The 25,662-nt window shown below is 52.0% G+C and overlaps 1 protein-coding gene across 1 annotated transcript in view; it reads left to right on the top strand.

The window, feature by feature from the left end:
* LOC133358303 (fibronectin-like) overlaps positions 1 to 25,662 on the top strand; it is a 93,600-nt gene that overhangs the window by 11,675 nt on the left and 56,263 nt on the right. The window contains 9 exon segments of the mRNA XM_061576559.1: positions 6,205 to 6,330; positions 11,281 to 11,424; positions 12,748 to 12,879; positions 17,467 to 17,613; positions 18,821 to 18,982; positions 19,297 to 19,400; positions 19,402 to 19,459; positions 20,616 to 20,792; positions 25,063 to 25,239. Of these exon segments, the coding sequence (XP_061432543.1) occupies positions 6,205 to 6,330; positions 11,281 to 11,424; positions 12,748 to 12,879; positions 17,467 to 17,613; positions 18,821 to 18,982; positions 19,297 to 19,400; positions 19,402 to 19,459; positions 20,616 to 20,792; positions 25,063 to 25,239 (1,227 nt within the window).

The following is a 25,662-nucleotide window of genomic DNA, read 5'->3' as shown; positions in this document are numbered from 1 at the left end:
AAGACAAAACACCGGGCACAAGGGGGAGAAATATGAGTGACCGGTAAAGGCACTCGCCCTGTGGTGTAAGAGTCATGGAACAGCCGTTCAAGAATGATTTTACTTCTGCTGTTATTCCCACCGAACGTGACCATATACAGACGGCCCCTTCTCTCTCTATCATGGGGCCCTTTTTGTTTGTTTGTTTCCAATATCAACGGATTAAAAATAAGAATAGTTTTTACCCTTGCTGGCAATCGAACAGGAGGTGTGTTCAGATGTTCAAACACCAAATAAGAATTTTAGATGATCATTGTTTTTTTACCCTTCTATCTGGCAACAAAACTGACACTTTTTTTACAAGGAGTCATGTTTGCATAGACCACAATACCTGCAGTCACAATGCAAACAAAAAACATAACTCTGATAATGTGCATTGTCCTTGAAGTTGATTGGTCCACACCCGAGACAGCTTTCCTTAGAGCCTAGTCTCCATTGGTGTTGGACCAGATGGCGCCAATCAACTTCAAGGACAGTGCATACATTATCAGAGTTATGTTTTTTGTTTGCATTATGGCTGCAGGTATTGTGGTCTATGCAAACATGACTCCTTGTAAAAAAGGTGTCAGTTTTGTTGCCAGATAGAAGGGTAAAAACCAATTATCATATTTTTTTACTGGCAAATGAGATTCCAATGGTGTAAGAATTCGAAATTTGAAGCTTTCGTGACTGCAATGATTCATATTCTTAGGTTTTTTCGGTAAAGTCACGTAGGTAAAAAAAATAAATTATTAAAAGTAAAATAAAAATAAAATAAAAATCACGACTTTTCGCCTTAGCCGTATCAAGTAAGACTTACAAGTAAGACTTACAAGTAAGACTTACAAGTAAGACTTACTTGATACAGCAATCGTGCTGTGACGGTTCCACCTGAAGATGGAGGATTGTGCTGCCTCCGAAACGTCGTGATTTTTATTTTATTTTAATTTAACTTTTATTAATTTTAATTTTAATTTTTTACCTACGTGACTTTACCAAAAAAAAACCTAAGAATACCAAATAAGAAGCTTTTGTTTTGCTAGGAATCAAGTACTGCAGTACGTGTGGTGAATATGAAACACAAACATGTTCTGGTATAATACTCGCATTGTCTTTTAAAATGATTGTCTACACCAGATGGCCTAGCGTCACCGGTGTCAGACCAGAGGATGCCAAAAGGCGAACAGCACTGTTTGAAGTGGCCGTCCATAAATGACGTCACGCGATTTTGGACGATTTTGACCCCCCCCCCTTCCTTGTCACACGGCGTCACAAAAAATCAGATCCCCACCTCAAATATGACGTCACAAAGCTCTGCCCCCCCCCAAAAAAAACATGCTTCAAATCGCTTTAAACTATTGTCATTGTAGTGCGTGACGCTGCACTCTGATGTTGTAGAAGTGTTGTTATAGCAATTAGTGTTGTTATAACAATTGTATATTTATTTAAAGTTGCCCATTTTGACGTGACGTCACATTTATCACCCCCCCCCCCTCGTCACACATCGTCACAAATGTCTGACCCCCCCCCCCCCCCAGGTGCGTGACGTCATTTATGGATGGCCCCTAACATCCTAACACCTGTTCTTTGGGTCTTTCGGTAAAGTCACGTAGATAGGTTCAAATTAATAAAAATAAAATAAACAAAAACTACGACGTTTCGATCACAATGCAAGCGATCGTTGTTTTCCTGTCGCACCGATTGAACGTGGAAAAACTTGGGAGATGTAATATTCCCCCTTTCAACGTTTGCCTTCAGAAATGTTAAAGAAAAAAAAGCCTAAACTAGTTTTGCAGCTTTTCAGTAAAAATGCGCTGCGGCTTGGCTTTGGTAAAGACCATGGGGTGTGTGTGTGTGTTTGTGTTGGCCCGATTCCACGTGCACTCTGAAGGATCAGTGGTGGCGGTGGAGGTGGTGGTAGTGTAGCGGTTAGCGCTACGCTGCACTACGAACCCAGCGCCAGTGACAATTATCTGAACCGGTCATGGGCATCCCCAAGGTCGACTCAGCCTCAAATGAGTATCTGTTGGGGAATGTAAACATCGCCACTGGGGAGACAAAGGCGGCCGGGCGTGGTGCTGGCCATAGGTGCTTGCTAACAGTGCTTTCCCCAACAGCTTGTTCAAGCTTTACGGGGGGTCTTTGTCTTTGGTGGTAGTGGTGGAGGTGGTGGTGTAGGTGGTGCAGGTGGTGGGGGTAGTGGAGGTGGTGGAAGTGGTGGTGGTGGAGGTGGTGGTGGTGGTGGTGGTGGTGAAGGTGGTAGAGGTAGTGGTGGTGGTTGTGAAGGTGGTGGAGTTAGTGGAGATGCTGGAGATAGAGGTGGTGGAGGTAGTGGTGGTGGTGAAGGTGGTGGAGGTGGTGGTGGTGGTGGAGGTGGTGGTGGTGGTGGATGTGGTGGAGGTAGTGGTGGTGGAGGTAGTGGTGGTGGTGGAGGTAGTGGTGGTGGTGGAGTTAGTGATGGTGGTGGTGAAGGTAGTGGTGGTGGTGAAGGTGGTGGAGGTGGTGGTGGTGGTGGAGGTGGTGGTGGTGGATGTCGTGGAGGTAGTGGTGGTGGAGGTAGTGGTGGTGGTGGAGGTAGTAGTGGTGGTGGAGGTAGTGGTGGTGATGGTGCAGGTGGTGGTGGAGGTAGTAGTGGTGGTGGTGTTGGAGGTAGTTTTGGTAGTGGTGGAGGTAGTGGTGGTGGTGGAGGTAGTTGTGGTGGTGAAGGTGGTGGAGGTAGTGGTTGTGGTGGAGGTAGTGGTGGTGGTGGTGAAGGTGGTGGAGGTAGTGGTTGTGGTGGAGGTAGTGGTGGTGGTGGTGAAGGTGGTGGAGGTAGTGGTAATGATGGAGGTAGTGGTAGTGGTGAAGGTAGAGGAGGTAGTGGTGGAGGTAGTGGTGGTGGTGGTGGAGGTAGTGGTGGTGGTGGTGGTGGTGAAGGTAGTGGAGGTAGTGGTGGAGTTAGTGGTGGTGGTGGAGGTAGTGGTGGTTGAGGTAGTGTTGGTGGTGGTGGAGGTGGTGGAGGTAGTGGTAGTGATGGAGGTAGTAGTGGAGGTAGTCGTGGTGGTGGAGGTAGTGGTTGTGGTGGAGGTAGTGGTGGAGGTAGTGGTGGTGGTGGTAGTGTTGGTGGTGGTGGAGGTGGTGGAGGTAGTGGTAGTGATGGAGGTAGTGGTGGAGGTAGTGGTGGTGGTGGTAGTGGTGGTGGAGGTAGTAGTGGAGGTAGTGTTGGTGGTGGAGGTAGTAGTGGTGGAGGTAGTCGTGGTGGTGGAGGTAGTGGTGGTGGTAATGCACGACAGAAGAAACACTTCTCGGTTTCAATTCCCCGTGCGTCTGCCCGTGCGGCGCGTGTGATGGTTGCCAACTTTGCGAAATGGAAAGAAAAAAACAACCAACGGGACACACACCTCGTTGGAAGATGATGGAGGACAAGAAGAATGCATACTCTTTGGGTCTTTCGGTAAGGAATGCAGTGTTCCCCCGTTAGCCATGAACTTGCTTTCCGTGATTTGGGATCCCCGGGAATAGGATCCGGAACTCGACGCGACTGCTGCATCGGAGAGAGAGAGGTAGATAATCACACTGGTCAACAACAAAACAATTCTGGCCTGGGCTTTTACAGCTGTTTTAGACTAATTTCAAGGTGCTGATTCCAAATCTGATCTCAGATTTGCTCTACCACATCTCATTTTTATGCTATCGGCATACCCCATTTTCATTTATTTTACCCGAAATTAACTCTGTCACTTATGATTGCAAGTTGTTGCGAGTCAGTGACTGCTTTAGTGTTAAAACATGGTGCTGTATTTTTAGGATAGTGTGTTTATAATATCATTTTATGTAGATATCCACATTTATTTAATATTTTTCTTCTGCAGTTCTTATTGAAAATTCAATATTTGATATCTCAAAAACCTGATGTGGTAGACAAAAACTGATGCCAGATTTGGAATCAGCACCCCAAAATTACATTTAAAACCGTTGGAATACCTTATGCCAGAAAAAGTGTGTTGACCAGTGTTGTCTTTGTGGGAGCAGTCAGCGATGTTGTAGCGATCATCATCATTGTCATCATCTTCGTCAGCATCATCATCATTACTGTGCACCCTTCCACCGCGCAGTTTCGCCAATTTCAAATGTTTTGTTGTTATTTTTTTAACGAGACACTCTAAATGTTGAACACCAGCCGGGTGAGTGTTTGTTCGCCTGCAACAATGCTGCTGAAATGATGGACCTCTCAGAAGGCCGTGTGTGTAAGGTAATGGGTTGTGCAAGATTTATTTTTCTCTCATTGTATTTTTTTACACGTACTTTGTATTTTCTTATTTAAAAAAATAGCACATGTACGTAGAAGGATATGCATTGGCTACGTGTTTATTTAGGCTTTTTTTTTTAAAGGAGCCTTTCGCATGTGGTAGGAAACTGGAGAACGTGGAGAAAACCCGCACGTGTGCGATGGGGTAACCCTCAAACTGTCAACTAAAGTTTTATTTTTATTATACAAGACAAGGCCCTACTGAGCTAACTACGTAGCTCTTGACGCAGAAGCGAGCTGGCCACCACAAATTGATTGCACAACGAAGTGGCTTATCATCACGTGGACACGTAGAGCAGCAGACAAATCATCTGAACGCGTGATGTCGGTTCTAAATGTGGAGCAAAAAACCGGTGGACCCGGAGAACGTGAAAACTCCAAGTATACAGCAGCTGGCGTCAGGGTCGGGATCGAACCCACGACTTCCTGCATACCAGGCGAGGTAGTTAACATCTCACCACGGAGAGAGAGAGACACACAAACTCCAAATATGCAGCAGGCGTCAGGGTCGGGATCGAACCCACGACTTCCTACATACCAGGCGAGGTAGTTAACATCTCACCACGGAGAGAGAGAGACACACAAACTCCAAATATGCAGCAGGCGTCAGGGTCGGGATCGAACGCACGACTTCCTGCATACCAGGCGAGGTAGTTAACATCTCACCACGGAGAGAGAGAGAGACACCCAAACTCCAAATATGCAGCAGGCGTCAGGGTCGAACCCACGACCTCCTGTGTACCAGAGGGGTGGGGGAGATAAAGGTGGGAAGACAAGGGGTGTTGAGGGGGGGTGCGGACACCACATCTGAGAAGTGCAATGGCTCTGCCTCTCAGATTCAATGTCAGCCTCATCCGGGCTGGGGGGCGCAGGGGGGTTAATTTATTCAGACCCCTTTTTTTAATTTTGAAAACATTGCTTCGATTTTCTTTTAGTCAGTGTCTGTCCTTCCCGCACATTTCCCCCTCACAAGTAAACTTGTGGCCGTCTCTCCGCGGTCAGTTTTAGAGAGTACGGTCAGATGGTAGAGGCTGCGATTAGACAGTACAGAGTGTTTGATAGAGTCGGGCAGTGTGGTGAGAGAGTGCCAGAGGATGGCCGAGATGCTAACGGCGTGGGGCGCGCGTCGTTTGTGAGACGTTTCGGAGCGGAGGGGCGCGTGTGTGTACGTGCGTTGAACTTCTTTCGCGCCGCTCGTAGCCAACCGTCCTGATCGGAGGTGCGGGAGGGAATGCCAACAAACCGAACCCAGGAAGCGGTTCTAAAGAAATGAATTTGTCAGTCGAGATGATGATTTAAAAGTGCACAGCTCCCAGTGGCTTCCGCATATCGGTAGGGAAGAGCGTTCCAGACGGCCGCAGGAGCGCGTCGTGAAAGCGCCGCTGCGGGGGTGATGGACGGAGTTCGCGCGGCGATGGTTTGCGCTCTTTGACCAGATCGGCGAGGTGCCGCGGTTCATTTGTGGTGAGCGCAAAGGTCCTCTTCCTACTCCTGACATCAATGACAACGGGGGAGGGTTGGAGTGAGAAGAAAGAGTGCCGAGGGAGGCCCAGCCAGAGATCACCGCTGCCCAGGAACTTGATATTCGTTCTAGGGATGCAGAGGAAGGTTCTGGTTGATTGGCACAACAATAATAACTGCAGCAGCAGCTCCCTAACACGCAGAGGCACGCGGTCCTTCGGGGCCTTGAATGTCGGGAGGGGGGACCTTTAATTCTCTACGGAATTGAGCGAGACGATGGTCAGAGTCAACCCACCAACGACGAACGAAACCCCGCGACCTTCTGACCGCGAGAGCCCGCTCCCTCCGCTGACTTGTTGATGTTTCTCTCTGTCCCGTCGTCTGAATCCACCCAAATCCCCCCCTCCCCTGCCTGCCCCCACTGCGGCCCCACACAGAGGACTGCGTGGACAATGGCAGGATGTACCATCTGCAGGAGCAGTTTGAGCGCACGTACCACGGGCGCGCCCTGCGCTGCACGTGCCTGGGCGGCCAGGCGCTGGATTGCGAAGCCGTCCAGCAGCGTGAGCGACGGTCGCATCGACGGCACCGCACCACCTCCTCCTCCGCCTCCGCTTCCTCCTCCACCTCATCCACCACCTCCTCCTCATCCTCCTCATCCTCCTCCACTGCCTTCCGCCTCCTCCTCCTCCACCTCCTCCTCTACCTCCTCCTCCTCCTCCTCATCTTCCTCATCCTCCTCCTCCACCTCATCCTCCTCCGCCTCCTCCTCCACCTCCTCTTCCTTTACCTTCTTCTCCACCACCTCCTCCTCCACCTTCCTCCTCCCTCTATTCCTCCACCACCTCATCCTCCTCCTCCACCTCCTCATCCTCCTTCTCCGCCTTCCGCCTCCTCCTCCACCACTTCCTCCTCCACCTTCCTCCTCCTCCTCCACCACCTCATCCTGCATCACCTTATCCTCCTCCACCACCTCATCATCCTCCACCTCCTCCTCTAACTTCCGCCTCTTCCTGCTCCACCTCCTCCTCCACTTTCACGAGCGAACCATGATAGTTGTCGAGCCCCAGGCAGTGCTATCGTGGTGGCCACGCAACCAAAGCTACGCACCCCTATTAGTGAAGCCCACAGAGACACATAGAGATATAGCGAGATACATAGAGACTCGTAGAGCTAGAGATCCGGAGAGACTCATAGGGATAAATAGAGACTCATAGGGATAAATAGAGAGTCACAGAGATATTAGGATGCCACCGGAGGTATGCACTTTTAAATAGTATCGATTGAAATCTAATTTCCTTAGAACGGCTATTTTCTCTCTGTTTTTACTTTGTTGTCATGCCCCCACATACGGGTCTCTGCGTGGGTTTCTGTGGGTCTCTATGGGTCTCTACGGTTCTATATGAGTCTTTGGACCTCTGTGGGTTTCTATGGGTCTCTTCCTTCTGATATTAGGAAGCCACTGGCTGCCACTCCAGGTTGTCATTCTTCCTCTTCTTGTCGTCCATCGCCCATCGTCCCATCGTGGGGAGACGTGTGCCGGCCCGGTGCTCTCAGAGCGATCCGAGAAGGCAGTGAAAGTTACATTTTGCGTGCAGTTTGACCTGCGCAAAAGGGAAAAAAACTAAAACTTTTTATGGGAAAGCAACGCAATGGTGTCCGTTGACTTGTTTTATCCATCCGCTTAGAGGCGGAGTGAGGGGAGACGGGCCCTGATGGTTTTCCTCCGACGGTTTAAGGCTTTTATTATATACTTGTTCTTTTGTTTTCGAAGACATTGAATGCAGCCCAAGAGCGATAAAATAATCTGCGCGCGCGTGTTTATTTTATCGCACGAGGACATCTGCGGCGTGTCCGAGGCATTCGTGACAAGCGGGCTGAGCGCCCAAAAGCGCCGTCTTGGGTCGCTGCCGAGGGACGTTGGGTTGGCGATAGCGGGCGAGAACGCGGCAGCCGGAGGCGCTAACGCAGAGGTCGCAAACGGGTTTTGATTCCTTACCATACCCGTACCCGGCCGCACCAGGGTCGCAAACGGGTACCCGTACCCGGCCGTACCCGTACCGTACCCGTACCCGGCTGGGTACGGGTACGGTACGGGTATCGGGTACCCGATCGCGACCTCTGGGATGAAGCCATGTTGCAGGCGCGGGTGGGTTGATTCTAGGAACTTGAATTGTGAGAAGAGACAAGACGTTGGGAAATGAGTGACAAACGGTTACTCACCAGTGACTCACGGCCTACCCGTACCCGGCCGGGTACGGGTAGCCGGGTATCGGGTAGGGTACGGGTATCGGGTACCCGATTGCGACCTCTGTGCTAACGTTGCGCAGCGCAGCTCGCCGCGTTAGCACAGAAAGTGTTTTTCCTCTTCTTGGTTCTTTTGGTAAAGCCACGTAGAAGTGATTTTCCTACTCGAGTTGGCGTCGCGACTCAGGGTTTTGACAGCCCTGAGGCCAGTCGTGGAAAATCCTCATTCCTATGGCAGAGGCGAGGATGTCCGGAGGACAAGATTTGGCTGGCCATCGAACAAAGTCGGTCACCGCGTCGCGCACTTTCAGCAGCGCTTCTGTGGCCGTCTGGAACGCTCTTCCTATCCGACAACACGAAGAAGCCGCTGGAGCTACGCAACTTTTAAATCATTTCGATTGGAAAACTAATTTCTTTAGAACTGCTTTTTTGTGTTTAGTTTCTCGTCCTTCTCCCGCACCTCCGATTAGCTACGTACGGTGCGAAAGAAGTTCAACAGACGTGCATGCACCGCACCTCCGGTGAGCAAGGGTTGGCTACGTACGGTGCGAAAGAAGCTCAACGTACACCCGGCCACTGTTGATTTTCCCCGCAAAAAATGGGATGAGCCCACTCCCAGCGAAGGAATGTCAAAGCGCCCTGAAGCAGTGAGCCGCTGTGCATGACCACACGGTGATTGGGCCACCTTTTTGACCTGTCGTGTGCGATGGCCGGGCGCTCAGTGGGGCCTTACCTGGTCAAATTAAAAGTAGTTTAGTTTTTATAGCTTGTAACTGTTCAGTGAAAGCGATGGCAAAGAGGGGGGGGGGGCAGGGGGGGGGGGTGGGAGAGTAGCAGTCAGAATCGGAATATTTATTCATACTGGAGGAATCCGATGAGCAGTAAAGCTCTTTTTAAGAACGTTACAGCAACAAAAAGTAACGAAAACACGGTTGGAGTGTAAAGTACAAGAAAGGTAAACAAACCACCCAAACATACACAAATACATCACTAAACCACCCCCATCCTACCAAGCCCCCTGAGCTATTAACTTATTTTTCAGAAGCGAGACGGCCACAAATGATAGCTCAACAAAGTGGGCCCATCGTTTGGACATTTATTGCACCAGAATAATCTAAACAGTCTAAACGCGTGACGTTGATTCTAAACGTGGAGGAAAAAAAGCGGAGGACCTGGAGAAAAAAAATCCACACGACCACGGAGAGATTTTTGACTTTTTAAACAACTTTTATTGCCGCCAGCAGCAACAGCACTGGAGGCGATTTCGATGTGAAATACACAAAGTCACCAGCAAACAAATGAAAATAAACGCTACAAATCCACGCGCTGTGGTGCTAAAAGCACCGCGCACAACACGAAAGAAAAGTCACGTGGTGGTGGTGGTTGTGGTGATGGTGGTGGTCATCGCGCACGCCACGGTGACGAGCGAGCGCTTCAGAAGGTGAACACGAGGGTGCCGTCCACGCTGGTACAGAGAGGGGCTTTACTCCAAACATACAGCAGCTGTCAGGGTCGGGATGAAACCCCCGGACCGCCTGCGTACCAGGCGAGGAAGTTGACATCTCAGCAGTCGCCTGCACCATGTCAGCTGTCCAGTGCAGCTCATCGCGTGTTTACAATCGAAACAGCAACAGCAGCAACTCCACTCGGACGAACAGTCGTAAAGTAAAGTGGTCGGGATGCGAGGTGGGGTGGGAGGGGGGCGGAGAGAGAAAACCCATACGCGTGGTTCTAACGGTTAAGCCGGACAGACTTGAACGTTAAACAATCCGTGGAAATTGGGCGCGCGTTCAACATTACGAACGCATGACTCTGCCGATAAACAATAAAAAATAACAATAATTAATAATCTGCTACAGCTGCCGACACCGCCGCCGCCTCGGTTGTATGCGAACAACACATTGTGCTCGCCGGATGGGCCATGGAGCGGACATTCTCTGCGGTGCCACGTGTTATTGCGATGGATCGCAGGTATTCCAGCGCATTGTATTTCACTTTAACGTTGAGGCCCCCCCCCCGCTAGCACGGGGTATGGAGGGAAGGGGGCCATGGGGGGGGGGGCAACGGGGGGGGGGGCGGAATTGTGCAATGCCATCTGCTTATTCTAAACAGGAAGCCTTATATCCTGACTTGACTGTTGCATTGAGGGGGGGGCGGCAGGGAGGGGGGCGGCGATGGTGGTGTTTGGATCCGCGCGAGGGATCGCACAGTTCCCATGCTCTTTGCGGCAGCGAGATTGTTCGAACGCAGCGACATGGACGAAGCAGGATGAGTGCCAAGCGACATTTTATTTTTTGTTGTCATTTGGTGCGGTTGCCTTAATTTTAACCCGGGGTCACGGTCCCCTCTCTCGCCACACTCCGCTTGAATCCAGTGGAAAGACGGCAAAGACAATCAACATCTCCTGCGCGGAGGATCTGTAGTGGTCAGCTTTGTACGCACGTCCGTCGAATTTCGCACCGTACGTAGCCGACCGTGCTACTCGGAGGACAACAAACTACAAAAGCAGTTCTAAAGGATTGTAGATTTGAAGCTTTCGTGACTGCAAGGATTCATACTCTTAGTTTTTTCGGTAAAGTCACGTAGGTAAAAAATGAAATAAAAATTAATAAAATTATTAATTTGTTTGCCAATCTAGATTTAAACGTGCACAGCCCCAGTGGCTTCTTAACTTCGGAAGGGAAGAGCGTTCCAGACGGCCACAGAAGCGCGTCTGAAAGCGCCGTGCGATGCGGTGAGCGTCTTTGTTCGATGGCGAGCCAAAAGCTGCCGTGAGGATGACCCGAGTTCACGTGATGGGTCTATGCCTCTTGACGATATCAGCGAGGTAATGTGATTCACTCGTGTCAAGCACCTTGTGTGCCTGTGTGTGTCATGAGCGCGGCCTCACAGTCGATTCGTTCGGCAATCGGAAGCCAACGCAGCTTGGCGAGCACTGGACGGACACTGTGTCGGATCTTGCAGGAACCCGTCACGACCACGTGCCAGAGAATGCTGCACACAAATCGCAGCTTGGTAATGATTTTTGCCAGACGTCCCGTAGAGCAGCGAGTTGGAATACTGCGAGCCTTGTCGATGCATTCCGCCACGCGCCGCAGCGTTGGCCGCGGCACGACTCAACAGCGGCCGAACGCCGTCGTTCGAGCCCCTGGCACGAACTCGACTCCTCGGATCGCGCGTCGCTTCGAACCTCGCCCTCGAAACGTTCCAGGGGCCGTCCCTCGACGGCTGCGGCAACTCTCACGTGCGTGGCGGCGTGTGCGCAGCGAGCGGCGAGCAGGTGTGCTTCGACCAGTACACGGGGCGACGCTACTCGGTCGGGGAGACCTGGGAGCGGCCTAGGAAGGGCATGGTGTGGGACTGCACGTGCCTGGGCGCGGGCATCGGACGGATCAGCTGCTCCACCGAGAGTAGGTTCACCCGGGGCGCGTCGCCACCGATCGTTTCATGCATTTTTATAATTTCTGAAAATATGTTTTATTAGCTCGAAGGGGGTCGTCCATAAATGACGTCACGCGATTTTGGACGATTTTTTATCCCCCCCCCCCTCGTCACACGGCGTCACAAAGCTCTGCCCCCCCTCCCCCCAAAACCATATTTACATTTTAAAAATAAAATATGCTTCAAATCGCTTTAAACTATTGTCATTGTAGCGCGTATTTAATGTGGCGCTCAACTCTGATGTTGTAGGAGAAAACATTTATGATGTGACGTCACATTTCTCAACCCCCCCCCCCTCGTCACACATCGTCACAAATGTCTGACCCCCTCCACCCCCTAGGTGCGTGACGTCATTCATGGACGGCCCCTAATGTGCACATTGCATTCTTGATCTACGCTCTCGGTTGGCGCTATGTCACCGTATATTTGGCAGCCCCCCTCAAAGAGTTTTCCTCCCCGGCGGCCCCCCAACTTCCCCCCCCCTCCTGCCCCCCCCCCGCCCCCATCTGTTTTTTGGACCCAGCCTCAAATGGGTCAGTGAGATTGCACGGCGAAATCACGCTGACACATTGCCACAGGGCAACGTATTGCTGCTAGCTTGCCGCACAACACGTTTAGAAAATAAATAAAAATTCCATATCCCGAATTTGGACCGGTGTTTACGTGTCAAACCTTTTCAGTCTGTTTACGTAACAAACCTTCCTATTTGGCTGCGTCGGGTGGTGGCGGGTTTAACGACTACATTGATATTCATGCTACCTCACCCGAAAATAAATGCTGCGTTATGGGTGATGTTGGTTGCTAAAGCCTCCTACGTGTTAAATTGGGCCGGTGTGTTTACGAATGCCCCGGGCCGATTTTTTTAGTCCCAAGCCCGTCACTGATCATTACCACGGTTACCATTGTTACCATCGTCGTCGTCGTCATCAACGGCAGTGGCGACGATAGAATCATTATAAACAGCCACAGCAGCGGCAAAAACAACAAATTTAACTCGGCACCGCCTGGGTGCGGCATCTCAACGAAGGGCCGCGTACGACCTTCGACCTTTCTCACCCACTCGCGACGAGTGTAGGCTGCCTGTCACGTGACAGACAAAGCACCTCGTGTTAAAGGTCACCGGGCAGCACGAGCCTCCCTTGCGAATGTCCGCACGTGCGTTGAACCGGAATTTCGGTTCACCCGGGAAAAATCCGACGAGCTACGAAGCTCCGATGTCCGTGACGATGTCCGTGATGATGTCCGTGGTGTCCGTCCGGTAACCCTTGCCGCCACCGCCATGAACCTTGCAGACCGGTGCCACGACCAGGGCCAGTCGTACCGTCTCGGCGAGCGCTGGAAACGGCCGCACAGCACGGACGGTCAGATGCTCGAGTGCGTCTGCCTGGGCAACGGAAAGGGAGAGTGGACGTGCAACCCCGTGGGTGAGCCGTCATCCTCCCCCCCCCCACCTTCCCCCCACGTTGTCGCCCGTCTATCCAACTTGGTGGCAGCGGTGGCACCGCGGTGGTAACGCTCGCCGGCCTCACAGCGACGAGGAGGGGCCCCGTGGGGTGGGTTTCGATATCCCCGACTCGGCCGCCTTTCTACGTGGAGTTTGTATGGTCATCCCCCCGCACGCCCCCACCCCGCCTCTCCTGTTCTGCATGGGTTGGCTCCGGGTTCTCCGGTTTCCTAGATATTAAACCAACGTGGCAAGTGGTTCTTCATTTTTATGCACCGCGGGGGTCACTGGCCGGCCTCTGGTGGCCTTTAGTGTGGCCCCTGACGTGCGGGACCCCTCCGACAACGAACAGTGACAACATCCCACCCCATCATGATCATCATCATCGTGCTGCTGTCAAACCCCAACGATGGTTTAAAATTGTGTGGCGGCCCTCCTCACACTGATGATGTCTCACCGGCGAAAGCGGCCCCACCCCACTCTGAAATTGAGTGACGAACGCCGCAACACACGATGCATTTGCCAAGCGTCCCGATGACTGAAACATTTACCTTCTGTCACAACTGTACGTAGACAACCACGGGAATCGGATTTACTCATTTGGGACGATAACGACATCACCGCCCCCCCCCCCCCCCGCCTTTCCTGTGAAAACTTGGCAGGACCCTCCTGAAAACGAGTCTTGAGACTCGGTGGGGATGATCGCACACTCAGGTGAGGAATTCCTCGCCCGAGTGTGCGATCATCCGCACGTTTTTACTTTCTCTCCCCATAGTTTAGTGCGGAAACGGCTTCAATTTTCCCGATTATATGTTTATATATTTGCGGATAAGAGGAGCTGAGCGGGGCTCAGAACCTGCTCAGATTTCGAGGTCTGTCGAGATCCGTCGTCTGATCATCCACAAGGCACGCCCGGTCGCGTTTGAACGATGAAATGGCATTTTCTTGATTTTTTTTACCGTTGGACGAAAAAGGCGACGCAAAAACAGCTTTTAAAACAGAACGGGGCCCCACATGTCGGCAGTGGTGCAACAATGTTTTGGTGGGACGTGCACAACGACGCACGCGGAGACGTCACTATCGCCGACGAGTCTATTGTGTTTAGAAGTGGTTATTTGCGGCCCGTGAAATACGCTGAAAAATTACGGGGCTAAGTCAACCCGACGCATAACGAGCAACAGATGCAAAACCGTGGCCCCCTTTCTTTAATTATTTATATTTGTGTCATTATTTTTTTTTTTAGACGCAAAAAAAAATAACAACCACAAAACTGAAATGCTTTCTGGCGAGCGAGCCCGAACCGGATTATTAATTTTCTCGCTTGGAACTTATGGTAAAATCCTGGGGGGTTTTTATTTTTATTTTTTGCAAACCGACGGACTAAATGAAGTTCACTTTAAGTGCTCGCTGCATAAGGTTATAGAAACATTTAACAAAAATAAGAAAAAAACAACGCGCAATTTGGTTTTGTGCCTTTTAACGGTGGGTACCTGCGCGGGGGGGGGGGGGGGGTTGCCCGTGAGACACCCCAGGGGTGGTTGTGCCCCCCCCCCCGTGGTGCTATAGTCGGCACTGACATCCACACAGGACACTTTGTTCCGTCATTATATTTTTGGGGGGTTTGTTATTTGTATTTGGCACGGACAGAATGGACACGCACGGCGCTCTCGGTGGCCAGCGATGGTCGCGAGGTGATCCGCACGCCCTCTTGATTATCGCAAGGTCAAAGGGTTTTAATTTTTAAGTTTTTCTACGCGGTACCGGACAAACGTTCAAGGGATTGCTTTGGCTCAGAGGCTCAGAGGCCAAAGCAACGGGCCATCACTGCTGACATCCTCCTGGGTTTGTGTGTGCGTGAGATGTGTGTGAGATGTGTGGGGTGTGTGATGTGTGTGTGATGTGTTTTTTGTATGTGATGTGTGGTCACGGTGTGTATGTGTGTATTGTGTCTGTGTGTGTGTGGTCACGGTGTGTATGTATGCAATCATTGCAGTGTGTGCGATGCGTGGTCACGGTGTGTATGTGTGCATTGTGTGTGCGTGTGAGATGCGTGCGTGATGTGTTCTGTATGTAATGTGTGGTCACGGTGTGTATGTGTGCATTGTGTGTGTGATGTGTGTGTGTGTGATGTGTTTTTTGTATGTGATGTGTGGTCACGGTGTGTATGTGTGGTCGTGGTGTGTATGTGTGCATTGTGTGTATGTGTACATGGTGTGTGTACATGGTGTGTGTGGTCATGGGGTGTGTGTGTGTGTGTACATGCTGTGTGTGTGTACATGGTGTGTGTGTGTGTACATGGTGTGTGTACATGGTGTGTGTGTACATGGTGTGTGTGTGTGTGTGTGCATGGTGTGTGTGTGTACACGCTGTGTGTGTGTGTACATGGTGTGTGTGTGTACATGGTGTGTGTACATGGTGTGTGTGTACATGGTGTGTGTGTGTGCATGGTGTGTGTGTACATGGTGTGTGTGTGTGCATGGTGTGTGTGTGTACATGCTGTGTGTGTGTGTACATGGTGTGTGTGTGTACATGGTGTGTGTGTGTACATGGTGTGTGTGTGTACATGGTGTGTGTGCATGGTGTGTGTGTACATGGTGTGTGTGTGTACATGGTGTGTGTGTGTACATGCTGTGTGTGTGTGTGTGCATGGTGTGTGTGTGTACATGGTGTGTGTGTGTACATGCTGTGTGTGTGTGTGCATGGTGTGTGTGTGTGTACATGCTGTGTGTGTACATGGTGTGTGTGTGTACATACATGGTGTGTGTGTACATGGTGTGTGTGTGTACATGGTGTGTGTGTGTGTGCATGGTGTGTGTGTGTGTACATGCTGTGTGTGTGTACATGGTGTGTGTGTGTGTGTACATGGTGTGTGTGTGTGTACATGGTGTGTGTGTGTGCATGGTGTGTGTGTACATGGTGTGTGTGTGTGTACATGGTGTGTGTGCATGGTGTGTGTGTACATGGTGTGTGTACATGGTGTGTGTGTACATGGTGTGTGTGTACATGGTGTGTGTGTACATGGTGTGTGTGTACATGGTGTGTGTGTACATGGTGTGTGTGTGTACATGGTGTGTGTGTGTACATGGTGTGTATGTGTGTACATGGTGTGTGTGTGTGCATGGGTGTGTGTACATGTTGTGTGTGTGCATGGTGTGTGTGTACATGGTGTGTGTGGTGTACATGGTGTGTGTGCATGGTGTGTGTGTACATGGGTGTGTGTGTACACGGTGTGTGTGTACATGGTGTGTGTGTACATGGTGTGTGTGTACATGGTGTGTGTGTACATGGTGTGTGTGTACATGGTGTGTGTACATGGTGTGTGTATGTACTTGGTGTGTGTGTGTGTGTACATGGTGTGTGTGTGTATACATGGTGTGTGTGTGTGTACATGGTGTGTGTACATGGTGTGTGTGTGTACATGGTGTGTGTGTGTACATGGGTGTGTGTGTGTACATGGTGTGTGTACATGGTGTGTGTGTGTACATGGTGTGTGTGTACACGGTGTGTTGTGTTGTACATGGTGTGTGGTGTGTACATGGTGTGTGTGTGTACATGGTGTGTGTGTGTACATGGTGTGTGTGGTACATGGTGTGTGTGTGTGTACATGGTGTGTGTGTGTACATGGTGTGTGTGTACATGGTGTGGTTGTGTACATGGTGTGTGTGTACATGGTGTGTGTGTGTACATGGTGTGTGTGTGTACACGGTGTGTGTGTGTACATGGTGTGTGTGGTGTACATGGTGTGTGTGTGTACATGGTGTGTGTGTACATGGTGTGTGTGTGTACATGGTGTGTGTGTACATGGTGTGTGGGTACATGGTGTGTGTGTGTACATGGTGTGTGTGTGTACATGGTGGTGTGTGTGTACATGGTGTGTGTGTGTACATGGTGTGTGTGTGTACATGGTGTGTGTGTGTACATGGTGTGTGTGTGTACATGGTGTGTGTGTGTACATGGTGTGTGTGGTACATGGTGTGTGTACATGGTGTGTGTGTGTACATGGTGTGTGTGTGTACATGGTGTGTGTGTGTACATGGGTGTGTGTGTACATGGTGTGTGTGTGTGTACATGGTGTGTGTGTGTACATGGTGTGTGTGTGTACATGGTGTGTGTGTACATGGTGTGTGTGTGTACATGGTGTGTGTGTGTACATGGTGTGTGTGTGTACATGGGTGTGTGTGTACATGGTGTGTGTACATGGTGTGTGTGTGTACATGGTGTGTGTGTGTACATGGTGCGTGTGTGTACATGGTGTGTGTGTACATGGTGTGTGTGTGTGTACATGGTGTGTGTGTGTACATGGTGTTGTGTGTGTACATGCTGTGTGTGTGTACATGGTGTGTGTGTGTACATGGTGTGTGTGTGTACATGGTGTGTGTGTGTACATGGTGTGTGTGTACATGGTGTGTGTGTGTGTACATGGTGTGTGTGTGTACATGGTGTGTGTGTGTACATGGTGTGTGTGTACATGGTGTGTGTGTGTGTACATGGTGTGTGTGTGTGTACATGGTGTGTGTGTACATGGTGTGTGTGTGTGTGTGTACATGGTGTGTGTGTGCTCGTGCAGCCGGGGCGGCGGAGCGCTGCTACGACTCCGTCCTGGGCTCCTCGTTCGCTGTGGGTGAGGATTGGGAGCGGCCCTACCACACGTGGATGATCGTCGACTGCACCTGCTTGGGTGGTGGCCTCGGCCAAGTGTCCTGCTCCTCCAAAAGTGCGTGCCAGCCCCACCAACCCCCACCCCGCCTGCCCCCCGCCAACTCCCCCCCGATTCTCTCTCGTTCTTGGCGGTCTTTCCGCACCACCGTGTTCTGTTTAATTGTGGGTAGACGGCCAAGGGACATTGCGCTAGCAGCAGCAGCAGCTGTTGTGCGTGTCGTGGGGTTGCGTAATGATTCGATCTCCCGGCTTGGCAATCCTCCACCCTGCCCCCTCCCCCCCCACCACCAAGATCAGCACCACGATCTTCACCACCACCACCACCGTCACGAGCAGCACCACCATCACCATCACCACCACCATGACCACTACAAAAATCACTACCGATCACCACCATCATCACCACTAATGTCATCATCACCACAATCACCACCATCTTTATCATACCATGATCACCACCACGATCACTACCACGATCACCACCACGATCACCACCATCACCACCACCATCACCATCACCACCACGATCATCACCACCATCATTACCACCACCACCAACACGATCACCACCACCATCATCCCCACCACGATCACCACCATCACTACCACCATCACTACCACCATCACCACCACCACGATCACCACCATCATCACCACGATCAACAGCATTTGATCTCACGGGTCACTGGCCGCGGGGGCTAGCCGACATCTGCGCCAGGCCAAGTGGGCACAGCTGTTGCTCACCACTCGTCGTCGTCTTCGTCGCCCATGGGGTTGAGGGGTCTTCGTTTGGCCTCCGTAATTTGGGCGGCCCCAGGTCACGGCTCGCGATCGCGGGGCTCGAGACGGTTGGGCCTCCTTTAGTCGTCACCCGGGTCAACACAAAATCAAGCGGATAACTTGAAACACGTGTGCGCGTGCGTGTGCATACGGGGAGCGGTGGCGCAACGGTTAAGCGCGCTGCGCTAGGATCCCGGCGAGCCGAGTTCACTTCCTGCTCGCGGCCAACACCGGTGACGATTATCTGAACCGGTCCTGGGCCTCCCCTAGTTCGACTCAGCTTCAAATGAGTACCTGGTGCGGTGTGCAAACATCGCCACGTGGGAGGCAAAGGCAAGCCGGGCGTGGTGGTGCTGGCCACCCACCCCCTCGTGTGCCACAGTGCCGGCCTCCATAGGTGCTGCTCGCTAACAGCACTTGCCCCAACAGTCTGTTAAGGCTACACGGACGTTGGGGGGGACTTTGTCTTTGTGGCGCGTTAGATCGCTGCAACGACCAGGACAGCCAGAGCTCGTACCGCGTCGGGGAGACGTGGACGAAGACGGACGCGGCGGGCGACCTGCTCCACTGCGTGTGCACGGGCAACGGGCGCGGGGAGTGGAAGTGCGAGGTGCACAGCACGGCAGTGGCCGCCGTGCACACCGGTGAGGCTCACGCAACCACGCGGCACGCGCCGGTGAAACTCACGCACCACGCGGCACGCGCCGGTGAAACTCACGCAACCACGCAGCACGCGCCAGTGAAACTCTCGCAACCACGCAGCACGCGCCGGTGAAACTCACGCAGCCACGCAACACGCGCCGGTGAAACTCACGCGGCATGCACTGTGAGACTCGCGCAACTATGAAGCATGCACCGTGAGACTCACACAACCACGCGGAACGCACCGTCAGACTCGCCCACCACGCGACACACACCGGTGAGACTTTACCTCTTGCGCGTCTCCGCGTGCGCGCAGGCGAGTTCGCCGGGGTGGAGGAGGCGCAGTTCCGCCCGTCGGCGCAGTGCGAGCTGGACAACGGAGCCACCTACGCCACGGGGCAGCAGTGGCTCAAGATGCAAGGGGACCGACCGCATGCTCTGCACCTGCCTGGGCAACGGCGTCAGCTGCCAGACGTCCGGTCAGTCCCACCCACCAACCCCCCCACCCCTGCACACGCACGCAGGGGTCACCGTGACCCCACCGCGTCGGTTTTAGGACGATCCTTGTGTAGTGACATAGAATCCGTCGTGTAGCGGCATAGCGCTGGCTGCTGGCGGGGAGGGGAGTCTGCGGCTTACGGCAGCCCTGACTGCAGCAGGTCACGTGATAGACCAGAGGGGGATCTAGGGAAAAGGTCACAGAAGGGGCACACCAAGAACCCGCTGGTAGGTTCTCGAAAAGAGGGCGTGTCCGGGGGCGGAGCCAGGCCACGCTGGCAATAAAAGAGAGGCCCCGGGAGGGGAGCTCGGGGCTGTCGTGTGGAGTGGGGTCCCCGTCGTGCTGCTGCTGCTGCTGGAGTCTTCACCGTCTCGGCATCGCCGGTCAGGCGCGATGTGATAAAATGCATCGTGATTATTTTGGATTATTCGGCTAAATTTTCCACGTGATAGGCCACTTCTTTGAGCGGTTGTTTGCGGCCAGGTCGCTGCTGGAAAAGCAAATAGCTCAGTGGGCCTTACCTGGTGAAATATAAATTAGTCAAATTTTATTTGTATATTTTTTTTTTACCTGTCGTGTTTTCGTATTGTTTGTTGGTGTCACGTTCTGACCCTGTGTCCCCCTTGTTTGGACATCTATGGAGAAAAGAGCTTTATAGCTCATCGGATTCCTTCGGTACAAGTAAGGATTCTCATTCATTGCGTCATGCTCGTCGGGCAGTCGCGCGATCGATGCGATGGTGCGTGAGCGCAACTAGCAATGTGCGTCGGGTGGTGGAGGGTCTTACGACATCAATGGCTATACGGGCAACCTTTGTCTGGCGTGAGTGTGTGGTGTGCCGGGGAACGGTGGTGTAGCGGTCAGCACGCTGCACTACGAACCCGGCGACCCGAGCTCGACTCCCCGTCACGGCCAACACCCAGTGACGATTATTTTAACCGATTCCGGGCCTCCCCTAGGTCGACTCGGTGTGTGGTAAGCGTCGCCACTGGGGAGACAAAGGCGGTCGGGCGTGGTGCCCGCCACCCACCCACCCCTCCTCGCGTGTTCCGTGCCGGCCGTCATAGGTGCAGCTCTCTAGCGGCAATTGCCCCAACAGGATTTTAACGGGCTGTGCGTTTGCGTGCTGCGTGAAGGTGTGATGACGTACGGGGGCAACGCGCCGGGGGAGCCATGCGTCTTCCCCTTCATGTACACGGGGCTCTCCTACACGGCGTGCGTGGGGGAGGGACGCAGCGACGGCAAGCTGTGGTGCAGCACCACGGGGAACTACGACCAGGACCGCAAGTACACCTTCTGCCGCTCCGAGTCCGGTAAGCCGCCAGTCCATGGTTTCCCGAGATGTTCACTACCTCGCTTGGTACGCAGGAGGTCGTGGGTTCGATCCCGATCCCTGATGCCTGCTGTGTATTCGGAGTTTACGTGTCTCTTTCTCACCGTGGTGAGATGTTAACTACCTCGCCTGGTATGCAGGAGGTCGTAGGTTTGATCCCGACCCCTGACTCCCCGTGGTCGCGTGGATTTTTCTCTGGGTCCTCCGGTTTTTCATTCCACATTCAAAATGGACGTCATGCGTTTAGAGTTTTTGGCTGCGATACATTTCCACACACGGTGCACACACTACTAAATGTCGCCCCACGTCCGACCGCACAGCCACATGCAGAGTGAATCCAATCCGCATCGTGGAGCGGATTTTTGGTACAAGTAGCATTAGCGCCGCACATGCAGCGCGAAATCGCGTGAACCAAACTCGCATCGAGCGCGAGAAACCTGTCTACGGATAACACGAGCGGGTTATAATCGCGAACAGTTTGTAACGCATACCGTGTCAACCCATCACAGTTTACCCCGTATTCTTGTACAGGGAAATTGAGTTTTTAGGTCCACATGGCATACAACCGTTTCAACACGGGCAAAAAACTAATAAATTGTCTATTTGTTTGTGTTTCTCCCTTGTGATGGGAATTTGATGGGTGAACATTGAGATTTGTAAGGGCCACCAGGTGACCAATGAGCTCTGAATTTGTCCGTAAGAAGGTAGGGCACTGATAAGGGGTTGACAGGTATGATAACGCGCACAATATTTCACGGATGTAAGCGCCCGTGAAATATGGTGGCGGCTGCAGCGGCCTTGGGAGGCCTTCATCCAGAAGTGGATCGACCATGCCCGCCGACTATGATGGTGACGATGGTGGTGGTAGCTTGGAGGGAATCCTTTTTTTCACGATCAGTTGTCACCGGCCTGAAATGTTCAATTGGCTCCGCCTGAGAAGGCCGTTTAATCCGCGGGCGGCTGCCCACATTCGAAGGCCAGGACCTCAGCCGTGCCAGCTCAGCTCTCCGACCCCTCCGTGACCCGGCACCACCGCACGCTGCCGCTCCCGTGTTTATTGGGACCATACGGTCATTCCGTTGCCAGTCGCGTGCACGGGAGGTGCGTGTGCCAGCCAGCAAAGCTTTGCTGTTGTAGGCCGGCCAAGGTGCATTCCAAAGGATTTGCGTGGCAACTGTAACATCGTGGGCCTTGTTCTCAGGTGAACTATTTTGAACACATTTTTTAGTAATTTTACCAGGTAAGGTCCACTGAGCTATGCGGATCTTTTTCAGAAACGCGACCTGGCTATCACAAATGATAGCTCAACGAAAGCAGGCGTATCATCATCATCGTGTGGAAATTTACAGCAGGCAAATACTCTGAACGCGCGATGTTGATTCGAAATGTGGAGGGGAGAAAAGCCGGAGGACCCTGAGAAAAATCCACGCGACCATGGGTGGAGAGAGATACGCAAACTCTAAATATACAGCAGGCGTTGTCAGGGTCGGGATCAAACCTACGACCTCCTGTATACCAGGCGAGGTAGTTAACATCTCACCACGGAGATAGAGAGAGACACGCAAACTCCAAGTGTACAGCAGGCATCAGGGTCGGGTTCGAACCCACGACCTCCTGCAGATCACCGTGGCGCCCTACGTTAGATAAAGGAGCAGCCCTGCAGTCGCTTGCTCGTGCCACTGCTGGCTGAAGCCCCCCTCCCCGCCCCCTCCACTGTAGGAAGCTCTCGGGAGCTGCCCTCCCTCTCGGGGGCAATTGTCCTACTCGTCGACACGGGGCAAGGCCTGTTGGGAGACGTGGGGAGTAGTCACATGTGATTCCACCACACGCAACCTGCCGATCGTACGACTGTGTTGGACCCGTTTGTGCTGCTGGGTGCAGAGAAGGGGGGGGGGGCATTTAAGGAATATGTCTTACATTTGGGTGTTTTGTGCTCGTCAGGCACGAGATTTGGGTAACTTCGTTCGGCCTTTGCTCAGCAAACCGTGAGAGAGAGAGAGAGAAAAAAATCTGGAAAAAAATCTGGGAAAAAAATCCGCGCCGTGTTGGTTGTTTTTTTGCAAGCGCGGCGTTCCCTCGGCAGCCCGGCGGTCCGCGTGAAATGCCTGGAATGTTCGGTCGGCACGACGCCCCACAATGCTTTAATTGTGAGCTGCGAGCTGTTCACGCGTTCCTGGAGACCGGCCTTGCCCCCCCCCCTCCCCACCGCCTGCTCCCCCCAGCGGGGCCAGGCTTGAGACGTTAACAGCGATGGTGCAGCGGCGGCAGTTACGACCCGAGGTGGCGGCAGGAGGTCGCGCGGAAGAAGTCGCCCATCGGTGGTGTAAGCGGCGAAAAATCTCGGAAGCGGCTCTGTGCTTCCGAGCCTGGCACGCGGTTCGATTTTTTGCCAATTGGAAACTTCCTTCGCACCACCGCCACCACCACCACCGACCCCAAATGACCCCATTCCTTAGCGGTGGGCAGGCGGGTGACTCTGGATGAGGGTTGGGATGGCGCTGTGTTGGGTTCCGGGAGCAGCATGCGGCTCTTTAAGGTGACCCACTTCGTGAGCCTTATTTTATTCACCACGCGCACTGCCGCTCTTGAAATATTGAAGTGTTTTTTTTTTTTTACCTCCCCCCGATTTAGAAGAAAACTAACAAGAAATGTCTCTTCTTGTCATTTTGGTGATTTTTTTGTGTCGCCGTGTCCCGGGTTTAAACGGCTCCTCTCTTTCCTGTCAACACTGCCGGAGGCTTCGGTAAACGAACCAAGTGAAGCCTTGGCCAGCCGGAAGGAGTCTCCCTTCCAGCCCTTCGCAAAGCATTTGAGTCTTGAACAAAAAAAAAATCATCATCATCATCATCGCGTGGCTTCTTGTGCATGTGCAACAACCGAGTCAAATAAAATCGGTCGTGGGGCCTCCCCTAGGTCGACTCGGCCTAAAAAGAAACCTTGAGAAAGAGAGAGAAAAAAGCAAACGTTCAACGTGCGGCCCCTGACCCAGAAAGCCCCGGCACTTGGTGATGCGAAATCCCTTTGGCAGCAATTTTGTAAAAATACATAAATTCAATAATTAATCCGGCATCCTACGTGTATTAAAATAATTACTTTAATTACATTCAGGTGGTCAAGCCCAGATTGCCGCTGTCAAGAAGCCAGCGGAGCCAGTGCCGGATTAAGCTAAGTGCGGGGCCTGAAGCATATGATGTTAGAAAGGGGCCCTAAATAAAATAAAACGGAAATATTAAAACACATTTTTTTTCTTGCACGGTAAAGTAATTGTATGTTTTTATTTTCTATACAGCCAGATAATACGACAAATCGCTAACATTAAACACCCAGTCGTTCATAAAAGTCGAAGGCGGTATAGTGTTATAGTAATAGAGCAAGTGCAGAATCACTGAACCGGAATTGCTAGCTTGAAAGCATTTAGCGCGGGGCCCTTGAAAGTGCGGGGCCCGTAGCTACTACTACACGTGTAGTAGTAGCTACTACACATGTAGTAGTAGTAGCTACTACATATGTAGTAGTAGCTACTACATATGTAGTACTACTACACATGTAGTAGTAGCTACTACATATGTAGTACTACTACTACATGTGTAGCAGCTACTACATATGTAGTAGCTACTACACATGTAGTAGTAGCTACTACATATGTAGTACTACTACACATGTAGTAGTAGTAGCTACTACACATGTAGTAGTAGCTACTACACATGTAGTAGTAGCTACTGCTACATGTACTATACATGTAGTAGCTACTACACGTGTAGTAGTAGCTACTACACGTGTAGTAGCTACTACACATGTACTACACATGTAGTAGCTACTACACGTGTAGTAGCTACTACACGTGTAGTAGTAGCTACTACATGTGTAGTAGCTACTACTACACGTGTAGTAGCTACTACACGTGTAGTAGTAGCTACTACACGTGTAGTAGTAGCTACTACACGTGTAGCTACTTTTGCTACTTGCATAATCCGGCACTGAGCGGAGCGCATCGCTGCGAAGTCTCCTTCTTCGTGGTTGTGGGTCGGGGCGTTGTGTCGTTATACGGTCCGTTCTGGATGACCACGGTCGCACCACGACTGGAGAGTTTATTTTATATTCCGTTCAGAAATCCGCCATCCGCCATGGCCCGTGCAGCGGATGATGTGGATTTTAGGGGTCGGAACGTGGAGCTTTGTGGGGATCCTCCTGCGTCTTTATCTTGAAAAATGTTTAAATTTTTGTTTTAATCCCCACTCGTCCCCCGACAGCTGTGATCCAGACGCGCGGCGGCAACTCGCACGGAGCCCTCTGCCACTTCCCCTTCCAGTACAACCAGCGGAGCTACACGGAGTGCACCGCAGAGGGGCGGCCCGACGCCATGAAGTGGTGCAGCACCACGGAGCACTACGACGAAGATCGCAAGTTCGGATTCTGCCCCATGGAGGGTGCGTTGCCCTCACCCCCCGGCCCCGCTCCCCCCTCGCCCTCCCACCCGATTGCCCCCTAAGCGCCAGCTGTAGCGTGACCAGTGCCGGATGAAGCTAAGTGCGGGGCCTGTATAGCAAATGATGTTATAAAGGGGCCCTAAATAAAAGCACATACATATTAAAACACTTGCAAAGTAAAGTAATTGTATTTTTTTCATTTGCTATACAGCCAGATAATAAGACAAATCACAAACCTTAAACACCCAGTCGTTCATAAAAATTTAAGGCAGTATATACTATAGTAATAGAGCAAATGCAGAATCACCGAACCAGAATTGATATCATTTCGCGCGTGGCCCTTGAAAGTGCGGGGCCCGTAGCATCTGTAGCTACTTTTGCTACGAGCATAATCCGGCACTGGGCGTTACATGGCTGGTGCCT

Source organism: Lethenteron reissneri, chromosome 61, assembly GCF_015708825.2.
Source record: "Lethenteron reissneri isolate LAM-NWPU_2019-01 chromosome 61, ASM1570882v1, whole genome shotgun sequence".
NCBI lineage: Eukaryota > Metazoa > Chordata > Hyperoartia > Petromyzontiformes > Petromyzontidae > Lethenteron > Lethenteron reissneri.
Note: the sequence above shows the minus strand (reverse complement) of the source record. Positions and strands in the feature narration are given on the sequence as shown.